Source organism: Schistocerca serialis, chromosome 1 (genome assembly GCF_023864345.2).
Source record: "Schistocerca serialis cubense isolate TAMUIC-IGC-003099 chromosome 1, iqSchSeri2.2, whole genome shotgun sequence".
In the NCBI taxonomy this organism is placed as follows: Eukaryota; Metazoa; Arthropoda; class Insecta; order Orthoptera; family Acrididae; genus Schistocerca; species Schistocerca serialis.
In genome coordinates, this window is record NC_064638.1 from 97,467,226 (window position 1) to 97,489,518 (window position 22,293).

General features: G+C 41.5%; 1 protein-coding gene across 2 annotated transcripts in view; it reads left to right on the top strand.

Moving 5' to 3' along the window:
- Positions 1-226: 226 nt before the first annotated feature.
- Positions 227-22,293, top strand: part of LOC126462714 (uncharacterized) — a 43,215-nt gene continuing 21,148 nt past the window's right edge. Inside the window, exons 1-3 of one of the 2 annotated variants that reach the window (XM_050096095.1) lie at positions 227-362; positions 713-874; positions 963-1,175. In XM_050096095.1, coding sequence (XP_049952052.1) covers positions 713-874; positions 963-1,175 — 375 coding nt within the window. In that variant the 5' untranslated portion in view covers positions 227-362. Of the gene's footprint in view, positions 363-472; positions 571-712; positions 875-962; positions 1,176-22,293 lie in introns of those variants that run through there. The other variant, XM_050096094.1, reaches the window with a different exon arrangement.

Here is a 22,293-nt window from a genome sequence, read left to right on the forward strand (position 1 = left end):
CCTCTTAATTAGCTGTTTCATTTTGTGAAACCCTTTGTATATAACGGACGATTATAGGTGGAATGCTTAACAGAACTAATAGTTATTCTTTTTCGATCTAATAATAACTTTCATTAGTTGGTCCAGTATATCCTAAACGTAAATTATAACAGAGATGTTAACCACTTACTGCTGAAAAGTAATGTCTTTGGCGAAGCGGAGTGTTTCTGCTACCTGCGACCTAAAATCGATTTAGCTTGGGAGAAAGCTGAAACAATGAAATGTGTGTCAACGAGGAGGTTAGTGACAGCTGTGTGTTTTGATGGGTGTGTTAGTGTGTGGTTTATGTCCGTCGTCCGTCTCCAGTTTAGGACTGGAGGAAGGTAAGTTATATTAATAGAAAACATCCGGCTAGGATTTGAATTACATTTAAATAAGTAACATTTATATTTAGATGAACGGCGTAAATATAGCTCCCCCTTTCGTAACTTGCCTTTAAACCGTGCTCGACTTTCCGTGTTGGTATACAGTCTTCAGTAGTAATTGTGTACACGTTTTACAATGCCATGAAAATTTCGTGAAATGGATGAGGTCTGTTGACGGTTCACGTACGAAGGCTGTTTACGTCGCTGTTCTTAGCGTTCGCCAACCACACAGTTGTTTATTTAGTGTTCAACGTGGTATAACTCTTTAAAAAAATGTTTGTTTACATGACCTCACAAATGTTTTTCAGATGAGGGAGCGTCTAGGTTCAGCTGATAGTGGGAGTAAGAAGCTGAGTCTTGCATATTTACATCAATGCAAAAGCAAGAGACAAATGGACAGGGCAAGAAATGGAGCCCGATATTTTCGAAATCCACCGCAGCCTCATATGTGTGTGCAAGATTTTATTCATGTATGTTATATTCTCTTTGTAGTGTCAGCATCCGGATATGTTTTTGATTATGTGTAAGTATTCTAATTAACTTTTTGTTTTTCATTAGGGTTCTGATCGACCATGTTATATTAATGTTATGTCTTGGGTGAAAATTGTGATGCCACATAACACAGAAGATTCTATACCTTTATATGGAGGTATGCGAATTCTTCCTGGGTCTTCCAGCCAGAGAGCACAAAAGAAGCAACCTCTCATATTTGCAGTGATGGCAAATCCTGAGATTCTTAAAATAAGTGGAAAGTCTGCAAAGAATTTATCGGTATGTAATACTTTTCAGTGATCTTACTCATTGTGTGTGTGTGTGTGTGTGTGTGTGTGTGTGTGTGTGTGTGTGTGTTTGTTTTATTTCCCTTGCCAACAAGGCTAGCTGTCTTTGGCGTTTGTTTGTTTGTGGTGGAAGTGAGATTTGTTGTTGTTGTGATTGTCCTCCTCTGATAAACTGCTGCGTGCTGAGAGAACATTTCATAGGCTGATGTCCCAAAAATTTATATTTGTAGTGTAAAAGTATTTGTGTGGTTGAAAAGAACAGGAAGACAGGACGGAAGAGGAGTGTGGGTTATATCAGATATTTCCATCTGAATATGTCAACAAGGAATCTGACGCATATTTTTGTCTCACATGGTCTTTAAAGTGCTATGCAGGTGTAGGATGAACAAGTTTGCTCAGTCAAGAGAATTGTTCAATTCTAGTAGTTGCCTGTGACCAGTGAAGTAACATTAATGTCCACTGTGATGTCACCTTTTGGTCAGTATTTTCACAATTTTGTTGTTAGTTGATGGAACCAGTTAATTTGAAATTAAAGTATCTGATTGTGGTGAGAAACTGATCTGTAGCTTATCCCATTTGAAAAAATCTACACTGGTATCCCATTATATTCCCCATTTTTGTGATGACATTTGTCCCATGTTTTCTACGTCTCTAGTCTAACACGACTAATAGTATTAAGTATTCTTTGTTATTTGGTAGCTCTCTCTTTGGGTTTAATGTTGCCACAACAGAGGAGGGGAAAAGACCAAAAGCATTTTAATCTCACAGAATGTTTTTAAAAAATCAAAGGAGGTAGTAGGACACTGTTGCTGAATTTTGTGCCCAAACTTTATCAGCCATGGCCAATATAGTAAAGCCGTAAAAACCAAATTTGAAGTGGAGTTATTCAGTTTCCATAAATTATAACTACTGGAATCTCCACCAATGCTGTAAGTCCGGAATGAAATTTTCACTCTGTGGTGGAGTGTGCTCTGGTATGAAATTACCTGGCAGATTAAAACTGTGTGCCGGACCGAGACTCAAACTCAGGAGCCCCAAATTGGAGTCTTGGTACTGCACACAGTTTTAATCTGCCAGGAAGTTTCAGTGCTTTAAGTGTTTGTTTAGGAGTTGACTGGTACACACATTACATATTTCCCAAGTATATTCATCCATCCATTCATTCATACATAGTGTTCTGTGAATCCTATGATGGATAGCCTTCTAGAATGTTTACACATGACAGAAGCTGCAATTGCTGAGTACCCCTGCACAGTATGTTAACAAGAAATTGTTACCATTGCTAATATACTCACACTGATTGGTATGTGAATTACTCCTAAATTACACTACATATCTGTAATAAGAGAAAACAACTACCTTGAAATAAAGTCAGTGCTTTTTCTCTGGTATTACTCAGCTGCTGTTTTATCTAATGCTTCAAGTAAAACATGCAGTTCACGTACATCACTGTCGGCTGTCTACGTATACAGACAGTATCAAGACCTTTTCAAAGCAAACATCAGAGTTGGAGGGTTGTTATATCCTCGAGTCCAAATATTCTGAAAAATTGTATGAGGAGTGTCTGATAAGGTATTCTCATGCTTCATTTTAGGAATATTTTTATTATTAACTTGCTGTGTTCAGTCACAGTATTTTATTTTCTTGTTTCAGCTCAAAATGTTTTGGAACCACAACTCCATTGTCAAGGACTGCAAAGCCATTTATGGGTGTTACTTCTTCTTCAGTTTCATTTGAGTATAAAATGCTCTTTGTATTGTTGAAAACTTCATTCACACTAGGTGTTCAAATTACCTAACATGTTTATGGATTTCTACATGTTACCGTGTTTGACATGGAAGTGCTGCACTGGCCATTGTTCGTCTTTGTGACCTGTAGTCGCTGCTGCTCACTCAAGTAGCTTTTCAGTTAGCCTAACAAGGCTGAGTACACCTCTTTCCAGTCTTCCCACAAGAAAAAAATGTCTGGCAGTTACAAGACATCTAACCTGGACTCTTCACATTGCCATCATTCGCACTGACCACTCAGCTATAAGGGTGGACTTTTGAATACGTGGGTGATATTGATGTCTACCAGCAATCTGTTGTATACTTAATCACTGGAGTATAAAACTCCATTATTAACCATAGATAGGTATACATAGTCTGTATGAATATTAGTTTTACTTCTAGTGTTATGGTTGTGAATTACTGATATCATCCTGTATCACTTTTGTCATTAACCACAAATACCATTAGGGGGTGTATGTATTGGTATGTATGCGTAAAAGATCCCTATGTTCCTGAAAAGGCCCATAAAGGATGTTGAATTACCAACTTTACATGATACTTTCATCAAACACTTGTCTGCAATAAATACTTTTTGACCCTAGCTACATTACCCCAGAAGGTTATGCCATAGGACAGTATTGAGTGAAAGTGTGCAAAGGTTCTCGCAAATTTGTCTGCAGGTCAATGCAGTGAGATATGCTTCTAGGTGCAAAGAAGCTAGAACTTAGCTTTTTGGTTAGTTTGACCACATGCTGTTACCACCTCAGTTATCATCAATCTGGATGCCTAGTAACTTCACACAAGCAATTTTGCAATTCCAAAAATGGCTTACCCTTACAGGTACCTGAAGTAGAGATCAATGGCCATATATTGGATGAGACTTCATCCAATATATGGCCATTGATCTCTACTTCTGGTACCTGTAAGGGTAAGCCATTTTTGGAATTGCAAAATATGAGTTTTTATTAGACTAAGGGTTATGCTATTAGCTGTGAACCAGTTGTAACCCTGTTATATTATTCACCTGCATGCGTGTGGTCCTTTATTGATATATACCCTACTTGTTTCATCAGCAAACGTCACATTTCGTAAAGAATCCTCCTAGGTCTCAGATAAATCATTTATATAGGTCAAGAGAAGGAGCAGGTCAAGCATAGAACCTTGCAGGATACCACATCTAATTTGCCCCCCCCCCTTTTGAATTTAGTCTTACTCCTGTCACAGGAGAGTGCCTTTAATGTCATAAGTGTTTCACTTTGGTAGTAGAACTTCATGGCTATGCAGTCAAAGACCTTTGGAAGATTACAGAAAATGGCAACAGGGTGATTTTCCTCTTTTAGCTGCTCCAGAAAATTTGAGTTCATGAGATTAAATGTAGCTTTCTTAAAAAGGGAAGCCTGTACAGAAGCCAACTGCTCTGAAAAATGTTATTGTCAGAAAGATGGTTCAATATTCTGTAGTAAGGCGTCCCTGTCATTTTTGACAATGCGGGAAGAAGGAAGATGGGTATATAATTAGATGTCAGTTGCATACCTCTACTTTTATAAACAAGTGTTACTACTGTGTGCTTCAATTGTTCAAAAAATATACATCGGCTTATTTACTGTTTACAAAATTAATTCAAGGGGGCGCTACCAAATTTGGACAACATCTTTAGTCCAGAATGAGATTTTCACTCTGCAGCGGAGTGTGCGCTGATATGAAACTTCCTGGCAGATTAAAACTGTGTGCCGTACCGAGACTCAAACTCGGGACCTTTGCCTTTTGCGGGCAGTTTTAATCTGCCAGAAAGTTTCATATCAGCCCACACTCCGCTGCAGAGTGAAAATCTCATTCTGGAAACATCCCCCAGGCTGTGGCTAAGCCATGTCTCCGCAATATCCTTTCTTTCAGTAGTGCTAGTTCTGCAAGGTTCACAGGAGAGCTTCTGTAAAGTTTGGAAGGTAGGAGACGAGATACTGGCAAAAGTAAAGCTGTGAGGACGGGGTGTGAGTCGTGCTTGGGTAGCTCAGTTGGTAGAGCACTTGCCCGCGAAAGGCAAAGGTCGCGAGTTTGAGTCTCAGTCCAGCACACAGTTTTAACCTGCCAGGAAGTTTTAACATCTTTAGTATTTTTCTGAAATAATAGCCTGGAGAATTACTGCTTTTGGTGATTTTTAACACTTTCATGGTCTGTTTAACATATGATTTGGCGGAGTTAATGTCTGATGGTGGATCATGCTGTGGCTGTCTAAGTGGATCTTCCTATTGTGGACTATTTTTGTCCTTCACTTTCAGCTACTGTTACAAAGAATTCCTTGAATTTGCTGGCCTATGATTTGAATCTGTTTTGGGGCTACTGTCATCAGAAAGTTGGATATAATTTGCTTTACTGAGCTTATTTCTCTCATGCCAGTAATGGTCCAAATTAGTCTTGCCCTTTTTTTGTGTATTACCTTCTGTAACAGTATAATGGTGTGTGCGTTTTAATTGGACGGTGAAGAATTTTGCCATAGTGCTTGCAATTCACGTCAAAATCTTGATTAGCCTAGAGCTGGTGTTCTGCATTGAATAAAGCTGTCTCTTCTTAGAGCAAGATACTTTGATCTTGGAAGTTTGCTGCTCCTCTTCTGTAATTGTCTGTGACCCACTGTACAGGAAACTGAATTCGTGGTACCGTAAGAATATTTTTAAGAAAGAAATTTAATTTGTTATGTACTCTGTGTCCTTGGTAACATCTTGCCATTTTGTACCCTGTAAATCCCCTCTGAAGAGTGTAGCTCAAGTCTGCATTTTTCAGATCTGTGAAAATTTACTTTTCAGTTGATGTGGTGCACTATAGCTACCATTTGACCGTGACTGTCAGATAAACCATGTAAACCAAATATGTCTGCTTGTGTCTGTATGTGTGGATGGATATGTGCGTGTGTGCGAGTGTATACCTGTCCTTTTTTCCCCCTAAGGTAAGTCTTTCCGCTCCCGGGATTGGAATGACTCCTTACCCTCTCCCTTAAAACCCACTTCCTTTCGTCTTCCCCTCTCCTTCCCTCTTTCCTGATGAGGCAACAGTTTGTTGCGAAAGCTTGAATTTTGTGTGTATGTTTGTGTTTGTTTGTGTGTCTATCGACCTGCCAGCGCTTTTGTTCGGTAAGTCACCTCATCTTTGTTTTTATATATAAACCATGTATTATATGTTTCATAACAGACAACTGTATTGAAAAACAAATGATCAAACCTTGTTGGATTATGTTTATCAATTCTCATTTGGAATGTGATTGTGGGTATTAAACCAAATATGCTGCCATTGATCAGTACTGTCTCAGATGAAATAATGATTCAAATCTCTGCATACAGTTGGTTCCCAGTTACTTCTATTGAGTCTTGCTGGTACTGTCTCCAGTTGCTTAATGAAGTTAAAACCATTTTATGATGAGTCCCTGTCTTGCAACAGAAGAAAAATTTTCTGGAGAAAACTGTAAAATTATGAAATGTAATTGCTGGCCATTACCCCTAGAAACACCAATCACGGGCAAAAATTGCCCGTACATTTTTATTTTTTAAAAATGTCATGGCAAATATCCTATGCTTTTGGGTTTTTTTCTATTTGTCTGTTACCTTATAATACACTGTGCTGTACGTTTCTGTGGTTAAATTTTTATAATTGCATTTACAAAATAGGAATTTTATGCCAAAGGGCACATTTCGCCCGGGGTTGGTACCCCACAAGACCATAATTCTTATTATCTTGCCCGTACGTTTTTCTTTCTTTTATTCAGTTGGCAAACTCAAACATGAGTTTTACAGTGGTTTGTTGAGCGTCTAATTGTTGAGTTTCGCTTTCATTGTCGATTTTAGACTTGCCATTATTACTATTAGCAATTTGTCACAGTAGAGCGACGCCTTTATTGTAAAGTGGATTTTGTAAGATGAGTTACAGAGGCTTGAACGACGCAGAAGTTCTTGCAGAACTGTTACTCAACGACGAATTATCAGATTTAAGTGATTTTGAGTCACATCATACAGAAGCGGAGGACAATGAAGAAGAAACAAACCGTGCAAGTAACACTCCAAATAAATATCTTACAAGTTCTGGCAAAGTGTATCTTGCAGAAGCTCCGAGGCATAGTAAAAGGGATTTTGGTAACATAGTCAGTGAACATCAAGGAATAACCAGTGCTGGGAAAGTTACAAGCATATGTGAATTGTTTAAAAAAATTTTCACTCCTGAATTAGTACGGAAAATACTTGACCATACAAATGAAGTAGCTGAAAGAGAAAACATATCTCTCATTGGCGATTCAGAAATATATACATTGAAGGGAATTTTAATTCTAATGGAAGTTTACTAGGACACCAATATTTCTTTATTTGATTTATGGTCAAATTTATTGGGAAGAGCGATTTATAGAGGAGCTATGGGTAAGACCAGAGCATATCAGCTATTGAAAATTCTTCGCTTTGATGATAAAGACAGTAGATCAGAAAGATGTGTGCATGACAAATTTGCACTGCTGCGTGAAGTATTTGAAGTATTGAATGGAATATTCCCACGTACTTCAGAAATGGACCTGACAATACAATTGATGAAATGTTGTGTCTTTCCAGAGGTCGTTGTCCTTTGAAAGTTTTCCTCAAAGACAAACCTGGAAAATATGGAATATTAGTCAAAATGCTTTGTAGTGCAACAGAACGATACATAATAAAAATGGAAGTGTATGCTGGAAAAGACAATAGACCTGCCAGTGAACGAGGTCTTCTTGAGGTTGTGAAGAGACTGGTGGAGTCAATAAAGAATACAGGCTACACTGTCACAACTGACCACTTCTACACTTCTTTGGAGTTGGCGGACATTCTCTATCAAGACTACAAATTTACATTGGTTGGGACACGCAAATCAAACAGAAAACGTACCGCAGGAACTTAAGACGAAAGCAGGCAGAGAGCTGTATTCCTCCAAATTCGCATTCACAGACCCATATTCCAAGAAGCCGCCAGTAACAATTGTCTCTTACATCACAAAGGAAAAAACCAAAGAAAAATCTGTTGATGTGTCTACACAACATCGTAATGCAGGAGTAGAAGTTGATATACCAAAAAAGAAAACACACATAAACCTGTACTATAATTCCACTAAGGAAGGAGTGGATGCTGTAGATCAAATGGTTAGGACATACTCTACAAAAAGGGGTACAAGAAGGTGGCCACTGACAATGTTCTACAGCCTACTTGATATAGCCGCAGTTAACTCATACACACTGTTCAAGATGAATGTGCCTAAATGGAATGAAGGGAAACCAAACGCCAGAAAACTGTATGTCCATGAATTAAGCCACGAACTTTTGAAACCATAACATAGAAGAGCGAGCCATGGATCTGAAAGGACTCCAGTTGCCTATTATTTGCGCAATGGGAGAGATCTTAGGAAAGAAACTAGAGGTAAACAAAATTACTGCAAATGAAAAACCTACTAGGAAAGCAAGGTGCTACTTATGCTTGAAGAAGGCAAGTAACCGGAAAGCTAGAGACATCACAAGAACCAAGTTAACATGTGGAAACTGTGGGCGCCTCATTCAGAATCAACCATTTTGTGAGCAGGAGGTAAATGTTAGCTGTAAGTGAAAATATTCTGTCCAAGTGAAAAGTGTTTTCCGAGAGTTTTCAATGTACAATAACATGTATTTAGAGCAAGTGTTTTCATTTCTGTTTTTGAAACTTTTTCTAATTGACAAAGCTGTATTACTCAGTTAATAGATCAAAGAGTGCATAGAAACTTTAGACAGCCTTTGTATTAAATTACAAACCTTCTTATCTTCTTTACGCAAACTTTCATTGACCAAGATTTTACCATTCTTTGTTGTTATATTCACCCTATGAGTGTTAAAAAATTAGGCTTTCAATTATGTTGTCACTATTTCCTGTTAAACTAATATCTCAATGGAAACAGAATTACATAAAATAAATACATATTACAACAAATTACAAGATTTACAACTTGGCAAAATTTGCCCTTGGTTGGTGCTCCGTGTAGCCTAAAATACCTTGGTGTTTTTAGGGTTACTTACCTTCAGGTGAAATAGCAGTATTTTTGATAGACATGTATAGAAGTACATACACTATCCTAGTTTGTGGAGCTGAGAATTCCATCTGTGGAGAGGAGAGAGGGATGGATCTGGAAAGGTTAAAAGGGAAGGGCAGATCACTCAGACCCCAAGGTTAGAGTGATAAAGTGACACACCTGTAGCGAGAATTGGGAGAAAAAAGTTGGAAAAGGGGGTGTCACAATAATTTTTTGCTTGCCATCATTATTGTGTCTGGAATGAAGCTTTCTAAGTACTTATGTATGTGCTCTCTCTCTCTCTCTCTCTCTCTCTCTCTCTCTCTCTCTCTCTCTCTCTCTCTCTTGTGTGTGTGTGTGTGTGTGTGTGTGTGTGTGTGTGTGTGTTTGTGTTTGTGTTTTTCATCTCCCTCCCACTGTCCACTTCCTCCCCTCCTTGTAGAAGATACTTTTAGTCCAAAAACTGTATAGTTATGTACAAAAATGTGTGTATCAGCAGTACTGCTGTTTCTCCTGAAGATAAGTACTTTCAAATAATTTAATAGAACTACTGTCTTACATGTTCCCTAGTCTCTTACTGTAGTACAGCACCCAGAAAACTGTTCAGTGCAATACTTATTTAAGTCTATAGTCTCAGCCTTTATTCCACATTTTGTGTATGAAAGTACTTTCTCTTTCCTCGTGTTGTGCCTACAATAACATGTTACTAACTTGTATCCAAGTAGTTGCATTAGTTCAGTTACTGTGACTACCAAATGATGTTCTGTTGTGCATAGTATGTCTATAGAAATACCTTTAGATTTTTCTGTTTCTTATAGTATGTGGAATTTTTATCTTCCGATTTTAACAAACTTCTTATGTTTTTATAGAAAAGTGCTAATGTATTGTGATATTTAGCCTTTGCACTGCCAGAGCTGCTTTTTTTTCTCTAATTGTTGCATCTGTGTTCATAATAGGCTGTTTTCCCATGTTAAAAATATCATTCTGATTGATTATAGCATTTATGGTCAATGTTCTCACAAAATATGTATTACTTTTATGTAATTAAAGCTTAAAAATCATCCAACACCAAGATTCAGGCACATGAACGAAAACACTCTGTTATTAGCTGAAGCTCTGGTGACATCTCAGACTAGGAGTAAGACAAAGCTATACATATGTTAAACAGTGCTTGCAGAAGTTACGAGGATTTTACATACTTTTTCTCCATACAGTTTGGCTATTTAGTGATGGAAAATGTAGTTCAAGTCTTAAGTAACATTAGAAAGAAACTTTGTGAACACTGATAGTGGATACCTTGTGAAAGTTGATGCATTTATGCTCCACCCCTTTGGAGCGGTGATATGTGCTACAATGAAATTATCTTCCCTGCTCCCTGCAACATCATTAAACTCACTCAAAACTAAGCAATGGTAGAACTTTTGCAAATGAGTTTGTATATTATAACTAGATTGTCAACTACCAGTCGAAAGCGCGATCCAAAAGACAATAAAATCATTCTTGGCAAATCTTAGCGCTGATTTCCCATATAGAAGAAACTCAGTTGACACGCCCATCCTAACAGGCACTTGCAGGTGTAACGGATAGTGTATCTGCCTGCGGTTCAAGAGGTCACATGTTCAAATCCAGGAAGGGTCATTTACTTTTTAAAAACTTGAAACGAAATTTGAAAATTGTATTAGCAAGAACTGATTGTAGCAGTTGTTTTGATGGTGGGCTGTGTTGCATATAGCTTCACATTAATCTTACTCTGAGAAATGGACAACAGTGGATAAATACACTAACTCATTCACTTTTTTGGAAAGCATTGCAAGTAATGTAAATATACAACCACAGTACAATGAGGTCTAGGACAATGAGGTTTTCTATATGGAGAGAAATAAAACATGTACAGCATGCAGGTAACACAAACCTTAGGGTGTGGTGTTTGTGCGTGTAAACTAACGTCATTGTTTGAAGCAGATGTAAGATGACAAAAGTTTAAAGAATATGGATTATGGATCGTAGCTGGATAGTACAAGGATAAAAGGAAACATGGTTTCTAATAAAGTAAAAAGCGTGTGGTCACATTAACTATGTAATATCTTTTTGAATGTGACTTATGTGAACAGCAATTGCAAATGTAAGCGCAAGTAAACAGCAAGGAATAAGCATTAATACTCGTGTTTCCGATCATGTTTTGAAGTTTTGTACTTCTGAAGATAAGAGGACTGTAGAGTTTCTTGACAAATAAGTTAATATATTCAATCAGGTTGTACTTGAAATAGCGACCTATAGATATAATCTTATAAAATTCTTCATTTTGTGCTCTGTCACCTGAGCTACCAAATTACATGCATGATATAGCAACAATTTTCACTGGAAGTTTTATTTCCTTGTAACAGTGGGAAACCATATCTCAAAGGTAGATTGATGTTAATGCAACATATGTTTAATTAAGTTAGTGAACTTGTGCATCGATGTGGTGGCAGTTTTCCAGTACCGGCAACCATATTTTTGGAATCTTCTCAGTCTCTGGAAAACTCAAAACAATTTTTCACCAGTTTTTATATATGTATTTGTACAATGTGGTAATACACAACATTTGTGAACCAATTTCCAAAGCGTAAATTCCAAAACAAGATATCACTGTAAATTAGTGTTATGACAGTAGGAACAATGAGTTAGTCAGTGACATCACAGGCATCACGTGACTCGAATAGAGAGTTTTAGCGGACCTTCAAATTATTTAAATTTCATTTCCATTTTTATAAAAGAATACTAAAATTTAAAACAAGCGTGTTAGGAGTCTAAAATGAATTCATTAATAATTTAAGACCATTTTCAGAAAACAGTCATATACCCTATTATTTGACAGATCACTCTTGTAGAAAAATTTACCCTTAAAAAGGCCCGATGAAAATGCTGCAAATCACAGGAGTTAAACTGACAGTGCCCTGCATATACTGAATCCTTTTGGAAATTAGTTGTGTACATAAACTTTTACTGGAAACATTCAGATGTAGACCATGCCATATCTGGTTGAGCCATTTAAGAGGTAACACATCACTTGTACCCATGTGTCACTGTTTCTCTGCGTTTAGCAACTCCTGAAACTGTTTTTACACATTCAACAGAACACTTCATCCCAGCACTTACCACATCACTGAAAGAGTGACAGTCCTCACGTTTGTGTGAGGAACATTCAGAACATTGTTCCTGTTGTCACCCATAATGATATAAGTATAGTATTTTCTGCTGTTCTAGAACACAGATGTTCTAGTTTTCAACAAAACAACGGAATATTAACAGTTTTATCTAAATCCCATGTAAATGCTATATTTAAAAAATATCACTTAGTTCAACATCACTTATTGTGATTTATCATATAAAACATTTTCAACGAAACATATTGGCTACAATGTCCACTGTTCATTTTTATTTGTTACATATTACTAACAACAAAGTAGCACTTTTTTTTTCAAGCTTTTGTTTTTTACAGATTGTTGGTTTCAAACGAGGCATTATAATGAATGCATCCTCAAATGTAAATCGCATACACAGTATAGTGTAGCATTTGTTACTGTACTACACTTTAAAGTTAAAGCAACTGGTTGAAAAGCTAAATAATACTGTAACAATATTATGAGAAAGATTGTTGTTACCATATAGCAGAGATGCTGAATCATAGATAGGCACACCTAAAAGACTTGGAAAATGAATGAGCTTTCAGCCAACATGGTCTTCATCAGATAGGACACACACACACACACATACACATCAGCCAACATGGTCTTCATCAGATAGGACACACACACACACACACACACACACACACACACATACACATACACGCAACTTGCACACGTGTCTGCAGTCTCAGATAACTGAAACCACACTTGAACCATGAAGTTGATGTTTGTGGATCTAAGGTCAAATTTGATGTTCTATGTGCAACAACCTGACAGAGGCACCTGCTTTTGGGAAAATTATGCTTTTGTGTCTGGTGAAAATATTGCGTTAGAGTATGGACATTGAATAATCATAGTCTTATGTATAAACTATCATTGTATCTTGTAAGAGCATAACAACGTTGTTTTCGTAGTCTACAAGAAGTGGAAGTAATAACTTTTTGAAGTGAAGATTGTTTTACTGTGTTAAATCATGCGTCAGTGGTAATATGAGGGCAGTTTCGCACAGGAAAAAAGTGTCCATTTACCAGTTTCCTTTTTTAGGAGCATTTCAATCTCTCGGAGTGTAAACAATTAAGAAGAAAGGATGAGTAGTTAGATTTGCAAAGATTAATGCACATATGGGGTAGAAATAACACAATGCAGAAATCCAAGTCTTGTTGCAACGCAAAACTCTGTAAGAGAGCTGAAGACTTCTAGAGAATGCTGTAATGCCCAAAAGAACAGCCAAGGAGGAAATAAGGAGGATACAGCGTGGAAAAAAAACTGCTGTTACGAAGTTCAGTCTGTGTCAAATAGGTATTTTGGTGTGCCACAGTCTTTGATGTCGTATTTGTATGATAGAAATATGATACCTCAGAGAGGCAGAAGAAATCCACATTAGCGGGTAGCTGAATTCCATACATGACTAAACAGTTATGCTATTGTGGTGAGGTTTACACATTTATGTTGCATGACGATCATAGCTTGACATTTACACAGAAGTGAATTAACCTAATAACACAGAAGCAGTCCAAAACTAACATTACTGGTGAGAAAATTTATATAGTACATTATTTGAATTAACTGATCCCTCAGATACTGCTTCTCTGGCTCACAACCAAACTGTCACCTTTCAGTCTAACCTGGAACTCAAGCTGTACTACAGATCAGTATGACACCACAACTAAGATTCAATGTTCCCATTCATTGACTTCTCCAACCCGCAACCAAATTGCCGTCTTCCATCCTAACCTGTACCTCATGTTACACTACAAATTGATTTGTCACTACAACCTGCATTCCAAAAATAGCTTAGACACAAATAAAATGTTGTCAGTTTTCTATTCTCTTCTTATTTGCAAATGTGTGGTTGACATCAAATGCCACAACATCGTAAAGCAATAGGAGGAAGCCAACATCCAATATTAGCAGGTTCAGTTGAATCCATTATTTTAGTCTAAGTATAATCAATTTAGTTTCCAAATAATTTCTTTCCAGTGCAGGTTAATGGCTATATGCACTATGGGCTAACAGCTTTGTTTGCTTTGTTCCATTAATATGTGTTTCTTCTTCTGTTCCCTGTTCAACTTCTTTTAGGACTGCCCGAGGTAGTTTTTGTGCAAAGTCACCTTGCCAGATTTCTATTTTGATATCGAATTTTCCATTGTTCTAAGTAAGTGTAATAATAGCTGCAGTATTGCTGTATATGTTCTTCAATATACAAATCCAGTTCAAATCAAAGACTTATGTTTCATTGTCTATTTGTATAAAGTTTCTCTTAATTGATTCGGATTGGGAATTTGTACTCAGTTAGTAGTTCTGTAGATATGTACACAATTTACAAATGATTCATTTGTAATGCCAGCCTGTTTGCATAATTAAAATTAAATGCTTTTGTGTGTGGATAACCAAAATTTCAGTAAACGAGTTTATGAGTAGAAAGCTGACTACACTGGAGATATTTTTGTTTCCTTGTGGATGTCCATGTGCCATTATTAGGCAAATTTCTCATTTTACTTATTTTTTAAGGTGGATAAATAACATCTCTCTTCTTGTCATGAAAAGAACAGTTGATAAAAATTTCTAAAGAAAACAAGCTAGAAATTGCATTATTTTTTTCCCAGGTTTGTTAATGTTTTCAGCTTGAGGGACAGATGTTGTTGAAGAACAGGCCTTTTGTAATCTGTGCAACAAATCATGTTCAAGGAAGGACTTCATTATTTGGAATGAACAGACTAGTTTTTTTTTTCCCCTGACCAAAAAAGTTACAGATGCTTTCGCCACTGTGAGAGAGACTCAAGACCTTAAAGATATATGAATTAGTACTTGGGTATCAAGCCTAGAATGGCCATGTGAGAACAATATATCCCATTACTATCCTTTGTTGTTCCTCGCATTGCTCTTTTCTCTAAATAATATACGAGGCACATTCAGAAAGTAAATGTACAAACTTTTTTTTTTTAGAAAAAGTTTATTTGAAAAGAAATTACAGTGCACTGTTGATGCACCTGTTGACTATCTTTGCACATAATGGACATCGTGTTCAGTTCATGTGGTGAGCCATGGCACAAGCTTCTCTATGTCTCTCTTAAAGAACTCTCCTGCCAACTCCTTCTCCTACTTCACAACCTTTCTCCGTACCTGCTCATTGGTTGAACATTTAATTCCACTCATGTGTGCCTTCAAGGAGGTGAAAAGATTATAATCTGAAGGGCCATGGGAATATGAGAGGGTTGGGGCATTCGAAACATCCCAGCCAGGTGAGTCCAAGGTGGCCTTGGTGGCAGAGGCTGTGTGAGGACAGGCATTGTTGTGCAACAGGTGCTCTGTTCTGTTGGCATTCCACTCCTTTTGTTTCGAATGCTCCTTATGAGTTTTTGTGCGTCTCATAATATTGTTGTGCATTGATGAACTGCCCCTGAGGCATAAATTTGACCAGAATGATGCCTTTTTGGTCCAAACCACTGAGGCAAGACTCTTTGCCCGAAATTTTTTTTTTGAGTGTTTTGGTAGTTTGGGAATTGGTGTCGCACTACTGTGATAACTGTCTTGTTTCAGACATTAAATGAGCCTCCCACACTTCATCTCCAGTCAAAATAGACCTCAGGAAATTCTCACCTTCCGATTCATCACTCAAGATTCTTGCAGGCACTATTGACCCGATTTTTCTTGTGCTATTCTGTCAGCTGTTTTAGGACTGATATTGTGCACCATTTCTGGTATCCCAGCATTTCTATTAGTGTCTCGTACAAAAGAGCTCTGCAGAGTTGTGGAAACATACAGAAATTTCATTGACTATCAGTCAGTGGTCTTCAGATCAATTTCTTCCATTATTTGAACCAAATCATCACTCAGAATGGAAGGTCTCTTCCACAACTCTGTTCATCATGAACATTTGTTCTGCCTCCTCTAAACTCACTACACCACATAAACGCACTTATTCTGTTCATAACACCTTGACCGTAAACTGTTGTGACTCACACAAGAAATTTTGTAGAGGTTATTGCTTTTGTGAGTAAGATGCAGATCATGGCATGTTGCTCGTACTTGACGGGCTTTCTTATCAGCATCTCCAATGTAACGACACTACAACGTGAGTTTATGTACTGCCCATTATGGTTGTAGTACACTTACTTTCTGAACGTTTCTCGTAGTTACAGTATCAGGAGGCTGAACTCGCTTCAATGATATAAGTAAGTAGGTATTCATGGACAGTGTCAATTCCATTAAAATCCTTCCAAGTTTACTTTTGCTTCTAAATCCACAAATAATCTCCCATAAAACTCCTCTCTCTGTTCAATGACACAAAAGTATTATTTTGGGTGATCAGTGAAACTAACATGTCACTGATTAAGGCAGTCCCCCCTGCGGGTTCGGCGGTAAGAATAGGCCCGCGGTATTCCTGCCTGTTGTAAGAGGCGACTAGAAGGAGTCTCAAAAGTTTCAGCCTTATGTGATGGTCCCCTCTCAGGTTTGACCTCCATCTTTCTAAATACTTCCGAAGAGCGAGCCAATTGGGGAAGGGCGCCTTACATGGTGCACTGTATCCGCCGTGCGTTGAGATCTTTAGCTGGCTTTCTCATCGTTGCAATGCTGTCCCGCTCATTTTCCATCTCTTGCGCAAGGATACGTCCCTGGGTGTGATTACCATGCTGCACTGTGCAGTGTTGCTTTTTGCTGCGACGGCGACATTGGACATTTCTGCACCTAAGATCCAGCACGGTAGCCAGTCCGTTGTGGTGGGGCTGCCATGTACCCTGTTGGTTGTAGCTCCCTGACAATACAGGGATTGCTCTGCTGATGCCTGCACCGTTAACTCCATACGTATGCCAAGGAGTAGATGCCTATCTCCCTGGGGCATCGGGACTCCCGGCAATGGCCATCCTGCCAGGTGGCCCTTGCTGAGGTTGGGTGGCGCCTATGGGGAGGGCCCTTGGTCGGAGTAGGTGGAATCAGGGCGGATGACCCGCAATGAAGCGTGGTAAATCATCTCTCGCTGGTGGCCAGCTGCCAGCAGTCTCTAAGCGTTCTTGGGCTCAATTTAACGCTCAGAAATACAATCCAAAAACGTTCCCCTCCCTGGCCACACCGTGGGAGGAGTGTAAGTCTCAGAATGGCAGTGACAGTTATTCGCCCCGGTTCCTAGTTTGTACGAGATCTGATGGCAAGTCTTTCATGCCCACAAAGCCTCAGTTCTTTGTAGAGCATTTAGAGGACAAGTTTGGGGAGGTGGAGAGCTTGTCCAAAATGCGCTCTGGGTCAGTTTTGATAAAAACAGCATCCTCTGCCCAGTCATGCAGGTTACTTGCTTGTGACAAGTTGTTGGATGTTAACGTTACCATCACACCACATAAGAGTTTAAATATGGTCCAGGGTATTATTTTCCATAGGGACCTACTTTTGCAGTCTGATGATGAGCTGCGCGCCAACTTAGATTGTCGAGGTGTTCATTTCGTGCGGCACGTTCATTGGGGTCCGAGGGGTAATGAGGTTCCTACCAGTGCCTTCATCTTGGCCTTCGAGGGTGATAAATTACTGGAAAAGGTCAAGGTGATGGTCTACCGTTGTGACGTCAAGCCCTATATCCCTTCTCCGATGTGGTGCTTTAAGTACTGGAAGTTCGGCCATATTTCTTCCCGCTGTACTTCCAGCCTCACCTGTCGAGATTGCGGACGCCCATCACATCGCAATACTCCATGTGCCCCAACTGTGGAGAGCATCATTCACCTTGCTCGCAAGACTGCAGGATCTTGAAGAAAGAGCACAAAATCATGGAATATAAGACCCTGGACCAACTGACCTATACTGAGGCTAAGAGGAAATATGAACGACTACATCCTGTGTGAATGACTTCCTCCTATGCCGCTGCAACGACAACTGTGTTAGCACCATCTTTTCCGCGACTTCCAGTCATATCGCCGAACCGTACAACACCCGCCCTCTTGCCTGTAGGGGGCACCATCTCCCCTGTTGCTCCTGCGCCGCCTACCTTGGGAGCAACACCCCACCCACATGTCGGGGACATCCGTCCCCACTTCTAAGCAGGAGAAGCATCCCCCTTCTTCGGCTTCTCTCACTCGCAAGGTGTCCCTTGGGTCCCACCTTTCCCTGGTTTCCACAAGCGGGAAGGGTGACGCCCGACAGTGGCATGAGGGCCCACAACCAGCTGGTCGTAGGGCTTCGCGATCCTCCTCTGTCCCGGAGTCTGAATCAGTGAAGCCGTCCCAGCCAGTGAAACCCAAGGAGCAATGTGAGAAATCCAAGCGGAAGACCTCTAAGGCCAAGGAACTTGCGGTGGCACCCACCCTACCGCAACCTTCGAGCTCTGCGTCTGAGGATGAGGTGGAGATCCAGGCATCTGCTGAGCACCTTGATCTCGCTGGTCCCTCAGACACCATGGATAGCACTTGCACAGGTGCTCAATTGGTGGCAGCAGGTGACACAGCGGCGTAATCTGCCTCCCCAGTCCCTTGATGCCTTCTCAGCCATGGACAATACAATCCTCCAGTGGAACTGCAGCTGTTTCTTCCACCATCTAGCTGAGCTCCGACAACTGCTCAGCCTTCACCCTTTCCTCTGTATTGCTCTTCAAGAAACTTGGTTTCCGGCAATGCGAACCCCCGCCCTCCGTGGCTATCGGGGTTATTATGGGAACCGGACAGCTTATGAAAGGGTATCTCGTGGTGTCTGCATCTATGTCCTGCACTCCCTTCACAGTGAGTCCATCTGCAAACACCTTTAGAGGCTGTCGCTGTTTGGGTGTGGATGCCACAGGCTGTTACTGTCTGCAGTCTTTATCTTCCACCGGATGGTGATGTCCCGCAGCATGTCCTAGCTGCGCTGATAGCCCAACTGCTGCCATCTTTCCTGTTAATTTGCGACTTCAACGCCCATAACCCTCTGTGGGGTGGGTCAGTGGCAACAGGTCAAGGTGCCACCGTTGAGAATGTATTGACACAGCTCGACCTTTCCATTTTAAATGATGGTGCCTTCACACATTTCAGTGTGGCACATGGCACATACTCCGCCATCGTCCTTTCGATCTGCAGCCCTAGCCTCTTACCATCTGTCCAATGGAGTGTGTATGACGACCTGTGAGGTAGTGACCACTTTCCGATCTTTCTGTCACAGCCACAGCGTCACTCTTATGGGCGCCCTTGCAGGTGGACTATGAATAAGGCTGACTGGGACGTGTTCTCCTCCACTGCCGCCATTGAACCTCTTTCTAATGAAGCCATTGATGTGGTGGTTCACTCGGTCACCGGCATCATTACTGCCGCAGAATCGGCCATTACCCGTTCTTCTGGGTCCCCTCGGCGGAGGACTGTGCCTTGGTGGTCGCCTGTGATCGCCGAGGCGATTAACGATCACAGGTGGGCTCTCCAGCATCACAAGCGGCATCCCTCATTAGAAAACCTCATCGCCTTTAAACGGCTCCATGCGCGGGCCCGCTGCATCATTCACCAACACAAGCAGGTGTGCTGGGAACGGTATGTCTCTGCCATTGGCCTCCATATCTCTCCATCGCAGGTTTGGGCCAAGATTAGGTACCTCTATGGCTATCAGACCCCTGTCAGCATCCCTGCCCTCTCACTGAATGGAGCAGTTTGTACTGACTCTGACATAATTGCAAACCACTTGACAGACCATTTTGCTCTCAGTTCTGCTTCTGTGAATTGCCCACTGGCCTTCCGCTCCATTAAAGAGCGGTTGGAACGTTGGAACCTTTCCTTTCACACCCGCCATCCTGAATCCTACAATGTTCCATTCAGTGAGTGGGAATTAAACAGTGCTTGCCTTGATACAGCTCCCGGGCCAGATCGCATCCACTGTCAGATGCTGAAACATCTCTTACTGGACTGCCAGCTACGCCTCCTCGACCTTTACAACCGTATCTGGGTCGAGGGTGAGTTTCCGTCGCAATGGCGGGAAAGCATTGTTATCCCCGTTTTGAAACCTGGCAAGAACCCGTTGGAGGTGGACAGCTACCGCCCCATTAGCCTCAACAACGTTCTTTGCAAGTTGCTCGAACACATGGTGAGCCAGCGCTTGAGTTGGGTACTGTAGTCTCGGGGCCTTCTGGCTCCGTCTCAGTGTGGGTTCTGTAAAGGCTGCTCTGCCGCTGACAACCTGGTGAGCCCGGAGTCAGCCATCTGTACCGCCTTTGCCCGCTGTCAGCACCTCGTCACTGTCTTTTTTGACATGCAGAAGGCATATGATACGACATGGCACCATCACATCCTCTCTATGCATCATGGTTGGGGTCTTCGGGGTCCGCTGCCGATTTTCATGCGGAATTTTCTGTCGCGTCGTACCTTCCGCTTGCAAGTCGCGGCCTCCCATAGTTCCCCCCGAGTTCAGGAGAATGGGGTACCACAGGGGTCTGTCTTAAGTGTCTGCCTGTTTTTAATTTCAATTAATGGGCTCACTGCGACGGTGGGAACGTCTGTCTCAGCTTCCTTGTATACTTACAACTTCTGCCTCTGCTATAGCTCCATTGGCATTGCAGCTGCTGAACGTCAGTTGCAGGATGCTATCCATAAGGCGCAGTCATGGGCTGTAGTGCATGGCTTCCAGTTTTTGGCTGCCAAGACCTGCGTTCTGCATTTCTGCCGGTGACGCACGGTTCACCCTGAGCCGCGGCTTTATCTTGCCGGCGAACTTCTTGCTGTGGTGAAGACACATCAGTTTTTGGGTGTGGTTTTTGATGCCCAGTTGACTTGGATCCCACATATTCGGCAGCTTAAACAGATGTGTTGGTGGCACTTTACTGCTCTGTGATGCTTGAGACACACCAGCTGTGGCACCGACCGATCTACCCTCTTAAGGCTCTACCAGGTGTTAATCCAGTCCCGTCTGGATTATGGGAGCTTGGCTTATGGTTCAGCATCCCCTTCTGCGTTGCAGGTGCTGGACCCAATCTTTCACAGTGGGATCCGACTTGCCACTGGAGCTTTCCGGACCAGCCCTGTGAACAGCATACTTTAGGAGGCAGGTGTCCCTCCACTGTGGTTACAGTGCCAACATTTACTGGCCACTTATGCTACACATGTTTGTAGCTTGCCCGGGCATGCTAATTATCGTCTCCTGTTTCCTGAGTCGGTTGTCCATCTCCCAGAACGTCGGGACCGGTCAGGTTATACGATCGCGATCCACGTCGGAGAGCTTCTCTCCGGGCTTGGGGTTTTCCCTCTTCCACCTCCTTTCTGGGCCCCCCTGCGTACACCCCATAGTGTGTGCCCCGCCCTTGCCTTTGGCTCGAATTGGCACAGGGCCCGAAGGACTCAGTACCACCGGAGGCCTTTCGCCGCCGCTTTCTTTCCATCCTTGTGACATATCAGGTCTCTGGCGTTGGTTACACTGACGGTTCAATGGTTGCTGGTCGTGTCGGTTATGCTCTCACTCTAGGGGACCATTACGAACAATGCTCATTGCCGGCTGGCTGCAGTGTTTTCACTGCTGAGCTGGTCGCCATCTTTTGTTCCCTAGAGTATATCCGCTCCTGCTCAGGTGAGTCCTTCGTTATCTGTAGTGACTCCCTGGGCAGTTTACGAGCTATCGACCAGTGCTTCCCTCGCTCTCGTCTGGTGATGGCTGTCCAGGAGTCCCTCCATACTCTAGCCTTCTGTGGCTGCTCTGTGGTCTTTGTGTGGACCCCTGGTCATGTCGGCATCCCGGGCAATGAACATGTTGACCGCCTGACCCAACAGGCCACCAGTGAACCAACTCTGGACATTGGCTTCCCGGAGACTGATTTGTGAGCAGTCTTACGCCGCGAAGTTTTTGTGCTTTGGGACGCTGAATGGCACGATCTGACCACACCCAATAAACTCCGTACTATCAAGGAGACGATGACTGTGTGGCGGTCATCCATGCGAACCACTCGCAGGGACTCTGCTGTCCTTTGTCGGCTCCACATTGGCCACACCCAGCTCACGCACAGATATTTATTGAGCCGTGAGTACCCGCCTCTACGTCGCTGCGGGGCGGCTTTGGCGGTGTTCCACATTTTGTTGGCCTGTCCCCCTTTAGCTGTGCTCAGGCAGACATTTGTGCTGCCTGATACGCTCCCTGCCCTTTTAACAGATGACACTGCCATGTCAGGCTTAGTTTTGCGTTTTATTCGGGCAGGGGGCTTTTATCACTTAATCGAAGT